The sequence below is a fragment of the Odocoileus virginianus genome, chromosome 20 (genome assembly GCF_023699985.2).
Source record: "Odocoileus virginianus isolate 20LAN1187 ecotype Illinois chromosome 20, Ovbor_1.2, whole genome shotgun sequence".
In the NCBI taxonomy this organism is placed as follows: domain Eukaryota; kingdom Metazoa; phylum Chordata; class Mammalia; order Artiodactyla; family Cervidae; genus Odocoileus; species Odocoileus virginianus.
The window spans coordinates 26041239-26052014 of NC_069693.1; the positions used below are offsets into that span (position 1 = coordinate 26041239).

A 10776-nucleotide genomic window follows, 5' to 3' on the forward strand; every position below is an offset into this window, starting at 1 on the left:
TTAGAACTGATTCAAACGGATTCTTTTTAATGGCTGAGTAATATTCCATGGTGTATATGTACCATAGCTTTCTTATCCATTCATCTGCTGATGGACATCTAGGTTGCTTCCATGTCCTGGCTATTATAAACAGTGCTGTGATGAACTGCAATGAACATGTACACGTGTCTCTTTCAATTCTGGTTTCCTCGGTGTGTATGCCCAGCAGTGGGATTGCTGGGTGATATGGCAGTTCTATTTCCAGTTTTTTAAGGAACCTCCACACTCTTCTCCATAGTGGCTGTACTAGTTTGCATTCCCACCAACAGTGTAAGAGGGTTCCCTTTTCTCCACACCCTCTCCAGCATTTACTGCTTGTAAACTTTTGGATAGCAGCCATTCTAACTGGCATGAAATGGTACCTCATTGTGGTTTTGATTTTCATTTCTCTGATAATGAGTGATGTTGAGCATCTTTTCACGTGTTTGTTAGCCATTTGTATGTCTTTTTTGGAGAAATGTTTGTTTAGTTCTTTGGCCCATTTTTTGATTGGGTCGTTTATTTTTCTGGAATTGAGCTGCAGGAGTTGCTTGTATATTTTTGAGGTTCTTTTGTCAGTTGCTTTGTTTGCTACTATTTTCTCCCATTCTGAAGGCTGTCTTTTCACCTTGCTTATAGTTTCCTTTGCTGTGCAAAAGCTTTTAAGTTTAATTAGGTCCCATTTGTTTATTTTTGCTTTTAAAGAATATATGTGTGTGTACTTATGTGTGTATATGTGTGTGTGTATATATATATACATACATACACGTATGTCAAACTAGACTTCTGACAGCACTGAAAAGAGGAGAATCTCGAAACTGCCAATAGGAGCTCACTGGCAAGTGTGGTGGGCCAAAATGAGAACAGGAACAAAAACTGGAAGGAGCTTCTACAGAATCCCATTTGCAGGTGACTGCCAAGGAACTGCACCGAAATAAGTTCTTAGGTACTGGAGCAGTCTAGGCCCTATAAATTATAAAAAACATGAAACAAGATCCTTTTCAAGATAAGACTCATCCCTGAAAGAAATAATCGGAACAGAATCCACATTGAATGGAATACAGACAATAAGTTCAAAAGAAAGAGAAGGTCTAGATACAAGTCTGGGAGGAAAGCAGAGACTGCAGATCTCAGGAAGCTTAAAGCCCTATTTTTCATACTTTGTGAACACAACAGAAGAGGGAGCTCCAAACCCTGAAACTAGAAAAGTTATTCTGGCCCAGCTAAAAGTATAGAAAACTTAAAGCACTTTAACAAAGACACAGAAAAGGTTTACAGTCAAATTGTATATGAGGTTATTAAAACAAAAAAGAACAAAAACAGAATAGCATCCCTAAAGAATGAAAGCACTCCAAAAAGATACATCCACAAAACAAAGGAAACCTTTAACTTAGTATTTCAAAACAAATTTCAAAAGCTAAAAGACGTCATAACAAAGTGTGCTGCTGCTGCTAAGTCACTTCAGTCGTGCCCAACTCTGTGCGACCCCATAGACGGCAGCCCACCAGGCTCCCCCGTCCCTGGGGTTCTCCAGGCAAGAACACTGGAGTGGGTTGCCATTTCCTTCTCCAATGCATGAAAGTGAAAAGTGAAAGTGAAGTCGCTCAGTTGTGTCCGACTCTGTAGCGACCCCATGGACTGCAGCCCACCAGACTCCTCCATCCATGGGATTTTCCAGGCAAGAGTATTGGAGTGGGGTGCCATTGCCTTCTCCATAACAAAGTGTAGCAGTTCTCAAAACATCCCCTGGAGATCCCTGAGACATGCACAGGGGTCCACAAAATCAAAACTATTTTAAAAAATTATTTTCATAATAATATTAAAACATTAACAACTATTTTTACTGTGCTGATATTTGCACGTAGGGTATAAGAGCAAAAACTACTGAGGCCTTAGGATGACTTGAGGCAGTGGCATCAAACTTTACTTAGTCATAGTATTGTACTCTTCACCATTATATGCATGCAGTTTAAAAAAAGAGCCACTTTTTCTTAAGAATGCCCTTGAAAAAGCAGTAAAAACGGTTAATTTTAGTAAATCTTGACAATGGGAGGTATGTATGCATGAAGTATTTCTGCTGCATACTGATGTATGCTGGATGCCTAGCAGGAAAACACTTGCGTGGGTTTTGAGATGCCAGCTTAACTAGCCATTTTTTAGGGGGGAGGTAACTACTGTTACTATAAAATTCTGACATACCTGAATGGCTGTGAGACATTTTCTTAAAAATAAAGAAAGTGAGACTGTCACTTCAGTCAAAGCAAGTAACAGTAACTGTTGTCAATTATTAACATATGAGCTTCCAAGCTGAAATTAGAATTTTGATAAACTTGTATTTGCCACCATAAACTTGACAGATTCCAAAATCTAAAGCTCTCTCTAGTGAAATTTGTGATGATATTAACAAATATGATTTTTTAATGTTATATAATGAAATTTGTCAATATTTGGAAGATATATACAAGTCAGTGAGTTAATATCTTTCGAATGATGGATGCATGATATTAATGTACCAATGGATTTTAATGTAACAGAGTACAGAAAGTTCATGATATGGTTTTATATTTCAGATACAACTAACCTTTAAGAAACTACCATTTGCTCAGTTATCATGTCATAGCAAAGAAGAAAATTCACTGAAAAGGCTATTTAAATACTTCTTCCTTTTGGGAGGGCTTCCCTGGTGATCCAGGGTTAAAAATCCATCTTGCAATGCAGGAGACACCAATTGGATCCCTAGTCTGAAAGATCCCACATGGCACAGGGCAACCAAACCTGTGCACCACAACAATGAAGCCTGTGCTTTGGAGCCCACCAGCCATGACTACTGAGTCTGTGCAGAACTGCTGAAGCCTGTGCACTTTAGAGTGTGTGCTCCACAAGAGAAGCCACTGCAATGAGAAGCTGCAAACTGCAACTGGAGAGTAGCCTCCATTCTCTGCAAGTAGAGAGAGCCTGTGCGCAGCAGTGAAGAGCTGACATACCCTAAATAAATATTCCCCTTTTTCAACTATATAGCTATATAAGGCATGACTGCATATATGTGTGTGTATATATATATATATATATATATATATATATTTCAATCAAACAACATCATATTTAACACAGAGGAAGATATGAGAATATGGATGTCTTCAATTAAGACATTAAAAAGACATTATATATGTTAACACGTAATGGGTATGTTACGGTTATCTTTTAATGACTTACAAATAAATATTTTAAAATTTTGTTTCAACATCAAATATGGTAAATATAAGTAGATATAATCCACATTAACCAAAGCTCTTTGAATAATATTTAAGTAAGAGTGTAATGGAATCCTGAGACCAAAAATTTTGAGAATTGTTGAAAAATGTAAATTAGACTGAGTGGCTTATAAACAACAAACAATTATTTCTCACAGTTCTGGAGACTGGAAGTCCAAGATCAGGGTGCTGGCATGACTGGGTTGTGGTGAAAGCCTTCTTCCAGGTTCCAGACTGCCTACTTCTCCGTGTGTCCTCACACAGTGGAAGAGGGCAAGGGAACTTTCTCTTTGGTCTCTGTTACAAAGTCATTAAACTCTTTTATGAGGGCTTCCCTGGTGGCTCAGAGGTTAAAGTGTCCGCCTCCAATGCGGGAGACGCGGGTTCGATCCTTGGGTTGGGAAGATCCCCTGGAGAAGGAAATGGCAACCCACTCCAGTATTCTTGCCTGGAGAATCCCATGGTCGGAGGAGCCTGGTAGGTTACAGTCCATCGGGTCGCAAAGAGTCAGACACGACTGAGCGACTTCTCTCTCTTCTCTCCCTGGTGGTTCAGATGGTAAAGAATCTGCCCACAGTGCGGGAGACCTGGGTTCAGTTCCTGTGTCAGGAAGATCCCCCAGAGAAAGGGATGGCAACCCATTCCATTATTCTTGCCTGGAAAATTCCATGGACAGAGAAGCCTGGTGGGTTACAGTCCATGGAATCACAAAAAGTTGGACACAACTGAGTAACTAACACTTTCTTTCACTTTCAAGACCTAATCACCTCCCAGAGGACACACCTCTTAATACCATCATATTAGGCATTAGAATTTCAACATATGAATAGTTTGGGGGGAGACACAAATATTCAACTAGAGCATGAGGGCAATAGGAACTCTCATTCACTGCTAGTTAAATGCAAAGGAATAGCTACTTTAAAAGATAGTTTGGAAGTTTTTTACAAAGCTAAAGATGGCATGCTGCAGTGTTGCAGTCCATGGTATCGCAAAGAGTCAGACGTGACTGAGCGACAACTGAACTGAAACACGACTTTTACTGTAAGATCTAGCAATTATAGCTCTTTGGTATTTACTCAAGTAAGTTGAAAGTTTATGTCCCCACAGAAACCTGAATGTAAATGTTTATGGCAACTTTATTCATAATTGCCACAACTCAGAAGCAACCAAGATATCCTTCAATAAGGAAATGAATAAACAAAACTATGGTACATTCATATAGTAGAATATTACCGAGCAATAAAATCACCTATGGACCAAGCTATGGAAAGACATGGAGCACCCTTAAATACACATTCAGTTCAGTTCAGTTGCTCAGTCATGTCTGACTCTTTGCAACCCTATGAATCACAGCACGCCAGGCCTCCCTGTCCATCTCCAACTCCCAGAGTCTACCCAAACCCATGTCCATCGAGTCCGTGATGCCATCCAGCCATCTCATCCTCTGTCGTCCGCTTCTCCTCCTGCCCCCAATCCTTACCAGCATCAGGGTCTTTTCCAATGAGTCAACTCTTCGCATGAGGTAGCCAAAGTATTGTAGTTTCAGCTTCAACATCAGTCCTTCCAATGAACACCCAGGACTGATCTCCTTTAGGATGGACTGGTTGGATCTCCTTGCAGTCCAAGGGACTCTCAAGAGTCTTCTCCAACACCACAGTTCAAAAGCATCAATTCTTCAGTGCTCAGCTTTCTTCACCATCCAACTCTCACATCCATACAAGACTACTGGAAAAACCATAGCCTTGACTAGATGAACCTTTGTTGGCAAAGTAATGTCTCTGCTTTTAAATGTGCTATCCAGGTTGGTCATAACTTTCCTTCCAAGGAGTAAATGTCTTTTAATTTCATGACTGCAATCACCATCTGCACTGATTTTGGAGCCCAAAAAAATAAAGTCTGACACTGTTTTCACTGTTTCCCCATCACTAAATGAAAGAAATCAGGTTGAAAACATTCTGCATAATATTCTGAAAAAGGTAACACTAAAAATATCAGTGATATACAGTAATGATGACTAGTTACTAATACAGCAATGCATATTTGAAAGTTGCTAAGACTGGATCTTAAAAGTTGTCATTCTAAGAAAAAAAATTTTGCTACTATGTAAAATGATAAATGTTACATAGATTTATTGGTGTGACCATTTTGCAATGTATACAAACATCAACCATTATGGTGTACACCTGAAACTAAGTTAATATTATATATCAATTGTACATCAATGAAAAGAATTTTTTTAATTTTTAAAGAATCATTGGCTCCCAGGGATTATATACTGTATGATTATATGATTACATGACATTCTGAAAAAGGCAACAGGATAAAGGTCAGTAGTTTCCAGAGGTTCACTGGTGGGGGAGGGATGAACAGGTGGAACACTGAGGACTCTTTGGGCAGTGAAATTGTTCTGTTGATACTGTAATGGCATACACATGACTATATATTTGTCAAAACACACAGAACTGTACAACACAAAGAGTGAATCCTAATGTAAACTACAGATCTTAGTTAGTAATAATGTATTATCATTGGTTCAACAACCATAACAAATGTACTGCGTGAATGCAAGATACTAATAATAGGAAAACTGGAAGGGGATATAGAGAAAGTGTGATGAAGGAAGAGTTATGGGAACTCTTGTACTTTCTGCTCAATTTTTCTGTAAACCTAAAACTGCTTTAAGAATTAAAGTCTATTAATAATAAATAATTTTTAAAAGGAATCAAGTACACTTTGCTAAAATATGGATGAACCTTAATAAAAGCATGCTCAGTGAAAGAAGCCAGACACAAAAGGCCACATATTGTATGATTCCATTTATATGAAATATCTAGAACAAACAAATCCATGGAGACAGATAGCAGATTTGTAGTTGCTTGGGACCACTTATTGCCAGGAGTTGGAAATAAGGACTGACTGTCTAAAGAATATGAGGTCTCCTTTTAGGCTCTGGAACTAGACAGTGGTGATGGTTATACAATGCACTAAGTGATACTGAAATGCATACTTTAAATTTTATAGGATGTGAATTATATCTCAAGAAAAAAAATCCCAACTTTGAGAGCACTATATTGGTAGCTCTGTAGTATGCAATGACCAAATATACTGAGAATCTTGTTACCATGGGGCAAAAGCTAAGGTCAGTTATGATTTCATTCACTGCCCTGCTGCATTTCACATGCCTTTCACTGTATTCTATTTTAAAAAGCAGACATTTTAGCATTTTTAAAGGGAACTAGGATTATCAATCAAATGATAAACTGCCACTGGGACAGATGTTCTTTGATGATTTACATGAAGTACAGGTCTTAGGTTTTCCTGGTGGCTCAGATGGTAAAGAATCCAACTGCAATTCAGGAGACCTCGGTTCTGTCCCTGGGTCAGGAAGATTCCCTGGAGAAGGGAATGGCTACCCACTCCAGTTTTCTTGCCTGGAGAATTCCAAGGACAGAGGAACCTGGTAGGCTACATTCCATGGGGTCACAAAGGGTCAGACATGACTTAGTGACTAACACACACAGGTCTTAAGAGATTATGCACTCAGTTTCATCAGTTATAGAGTGAAGACAAATAGACTGTAGAGCAAATCAAACATTGCACGTTATAGATGTCAAGAATAACAGAATGACCTTCCAATTTTACTCCATAGGCTATAATAACTCCAGTGGGCAAAAACATGTTTTATTGATAATGACAAGTAATCCCTTTATAGAAAACCATTTATATAGTTCACTTAGAAACTGAATTAAAGCTTATTTATAATAATGATGAAAGAGTTTCAAATAAATAAAACAAATAAAAAAGGCCTCAGGAATCTAAATCTACATGAAAGATCTCCCACTACTAAATTCTGGACAAACTCAGCATCAATTATAATAACTGCAAGGGACTGGAACACACCAAAATATTTAAATCCATAAGTTTATAATTATATTAAGAAAACAATGCTACAACTAGTGAAGCCCACTCACCTAGACCCCAAGCTTCACAACAAAAGAAGCCACCATAATGAGAAGCTCATGCACTGCAACTGGAGAGTTGCCCCTGCTCACTGCAACTAGAAAAACCCAGCGCACAGCAACGAAGATCCAGCAGAGTCAAAAATAAAATGTTATTTTAAAAAAATTACTGTAAAATATTTTTAGGTTTTATATGTGACTTTTAAAAGAGTTGTAATCTTTTGAAGACAAATACTAAAATATTCATGGGTTAAGTCATATGACTAGGACTTGTTTCAAACTAGACAGTGCACAGAACTCTCCTGGTGGTCTAGTGGTTGAGAATCCACCTGCCAATGCATGGGACACAGATTCCATCCCTGCTCCTGGAAGAGCCCACACGCCTCGTGGCAACTAAACCCATGTGCCACAAATACTGAAGCCTGTGCTCCTAGAGCCCATGCTCTGCAACAAGAGAAGCCACCACAATCAGGAGCCCTTGCATCACAAATAAAGAGTAACCTACAATTTCTGCAACTACAGAAAGCCCACAAGCAGCATCAAAGACTCAACACAGTAAAAAAAAAATTTCAGGGGACTGAGGGTAGATAGATGATAGGCAGGGTATAGATGAAAGAAGATTGGCCATGAACTGATGATAACTATTGATATTAGGTTGATGGCAGTTCACTATTCTGTCATCTCTACTCTTGGATATATTTATGAATTGCCATAATAAAAAATTATAAAGTAAGTACAAATGCTCATATATGTAGAGAATATGTAGAGAGAGCTATCCAAAATATTAGTAACAGTGATCACTGTTAGGAAGGAAAACTGGGTGGGGCCAAGGAGGGGGGTAGGGGCTCAAGACTTACTTTTCATAGTAGTTATTATAGTACCCATATAATAAGTTAATTAATGGAATTATTTTTAGGAACCAAAAAGTATATAATTGCATATTTTATCTTTCTTCCTAGTAATTATCATTAGCCTGCAAATATGCTCTAGTATATCATGTCTTTAAAAACTTGTTCTTAATTCCACTTCATATCCTCTAGCTAATATTCCACTTATGCATTCTCATTTATAGCCAAATTTCTTGGCAAAGGTTCTTATCTTCTCTATTTCTTTTCCGTCACATATTAATCCCTTTTTATCCCAACCTGACCTGGCTTGCTTCCTCCCTACTCTTCCCTAGTTAGTTACCAATGAGTTCCATGTTGCCAAATCTAACAGACACTTCTCTGCATTAGGTTGCTCAGCCTGTCAATAGCATTTGACACTTCTGACCACTCCCTCCTTGATACAGTGGTTGTGGTTTAGTCGCTAAGTCCTGTCCCAACTGTTGTGATCCCATAGACTGCAGCCCACAGACTCCTCTGGTGGTTTAGTTGCTAAGTCTTGCTACCCCATGGACTGTAGCCCACCAGGCTCCTCTGTCCATGGGATTTTCCAGGCAAGAATACTGGAGTGGATTGCCATTTTCTTCTCCAGGGGATCTTCCAGACCCAGGGATCAAACCTGGGTCTCCTGTGCTGCACGCAGTCTCCTGCGTTGCAGGCGGGTCCTTTACTGACTGAGCCACCAGGGAATTACTTGACACAGTACCCTTTAGTAAATTCCAAAACATCACTCTCCTTCTCCTCTCTTTAAGCTTTAAACATTGAAATACCCTAGGGCTGAGTCTTAAACCTTCTATTATCTATCTACATTATCCAGCCCCATGGCTTTCAACACCATTTATGGGACTTCCCTGGCGGTCCACTGGTTAGGACTCCATGTTCTCACAGCCCCAGGCCTGGATTTATTCCCTGGTTGGAGAACTAATATCGCACAAGCCAAGTGGCAGCCAAAAGAAAGAAAGAAGAAAGATATCTATGCTTTATTGGTAGTAAAAAAGCAAAATCATGCCAAATCATATTGATATATATGCTCTATCCCTTAAGAATAAAAGGAATATGTTTGTAAAAGCAATGGAAAAGTTATAGAAGGAGGGAGAGGGAAGAATTTTTTTTACTTTAGATACTTTTGTATTGTTTGAATTGTCAGAATGAGTAAAATTAATTTTGTTATTCACATATAATAAAAACAAGCAAAGAAGCCAAAAAAAAAAAAAAATCCTGCCACATATTATTCTAGCTGGATAATGGAAGGCATATGTGCCCCCCCCCAATCAAATTGAATAAATTCTTTAAAACAAAGGAGAGGAAGAAAGAAAGAAAAGTACACCAGTATGTCAAGCCAATGAAGCTTTACAAATTAGGGGAGCACAAAGTGGTTTGGAAAAGAAAAACCTGAACTATCTACATCAACCTATTGATACGCACACCAAACCATCATGTAGTGTTTGTTACCATCATATACTAATTTTGATACATTTTAAATAAATTTAAATAAAATAAAACCAAATTATTGCATATTCCCCCAATAAAAAGTACTAGAGAAAGCAAGAAAGGCAACGTTTTGTTGTGGTTAGAGGACAGGCTCTGGAATCAAAGTCTAGGTTAATAAACCATCGCTGCATTACTTAGGGCTGTTTGACTCGGGGCATGAGTCTAAACCTAATTTTACTCAACTGTAAAAAAAAAAAAGAAAGAAAGAAAGAAAAGGAACAAAATTGAATCAGGAACACTGATAACTTTAACACATTTCTACTCCATAAAAACTTAGAAAAGCAAGCTGCGTGAATCAAACCCCAGGTCAAAGGTGGGGTCAGCAGTCACTCCGCCAGGTTCACCTCTAAGACGAAGCGATCTAATATCAGCTACTATTCCTTTTACCTCAGGCCCCTTTCTGAGTCTCATGAGGCGACACATACAGATGGATCAAGGAAATGGCCAAGTTCTAGACGAGAAGACTGGACGAAGAGAGGGCTGGCTGATCAAGGAACATCCTTTCCTATTTCACCCTAAACAAGCAAGTCGGGGTGGAAGTTTCCAGAACTGCCAAAATCAACCTTTCTTGTCTCCTCCAACAGCACCCCAACTTCAAACGTACTTCTCATAGCGCTTCCCTTCTCCCATTAGTAGCCCCTCTTGGGGCTCAGTTTCCTTCCACTTTGTCCAATTTTCTGTTCCTGGCCTCAGAGTCCGCTTAACCTCGTTTCTCCTCTCTTCTAGACTCCGCTCCCCTCCCTCAATTTCTCGCCCTCTGCCCCAGATTCCCCGGTAACTGCAGTTCCTTCACCGCTACCTCAGCGTAACCCCTCCTCCGCCTCAGGGACCGCTCCTCTAACTTAGGGGGGCCCCCTCTACCTCAGGGAGCGCTCCTCTACCTCAGAGACCGCTCCTCCGCCGCCGTTCCCCCGTGACTACCTCAGGTTCCTCTGCCTCGCCCTCAGTTTGCTCCCCTCAGCTTCGAACCCCGTGCTCCCGACCCAGACCCTGCCAGCAGGGCCCTACCGGGCTGCTCCATGGTCAGCGCCCCCAGGCGGCGGATGCCCTCCTCGTCCAGCTCCCACTGCTCCGCCATCCCTGCCCGCCTGCCCCGCGGCGTCGCTCACCTGTCGCGGCCCGCGAGACCGCCGGCCGCGCGCCAAGCCCCGCCCAGCGCCGCCAGGCCCCGCC

At 40.2% G+C, this 10776-nt stretch overlaps 1 protein-coding gene across 3 annotated transcripts in view; it reads right to left on the reverse strand.

The window, feature by feature from the left end:
• LRRC36 (leucine rich repeat containing 36) overlaps nucleotides 1-10696 on the reverse strand; it is a 60504-nt gene extending 49808 nt beyond the window's left edge. For 2 of the 3 annotated variants that reach the window (XM_020884903.2, XM_020884902.2), the window contains exon 1: nucleotides 10612-10696. In XM_020884903.2, the coding sequence (XP_020740562.2) occupies nucleotides 10612-10681 (70 nt within the window). In that variant the 5' untranslated portion in view covers nucleotides 10682-10696. Of the gene's footprint in view, nucleotides 1-9990; nucleotides 10119-10611 lie in introns of all 3 variants that reach the window. The other variant, XM_020884904.2, reaches the window with a different exon arrangement.
• Nucleotides 10697-10776: the final 80 nt, after the last annotated feature.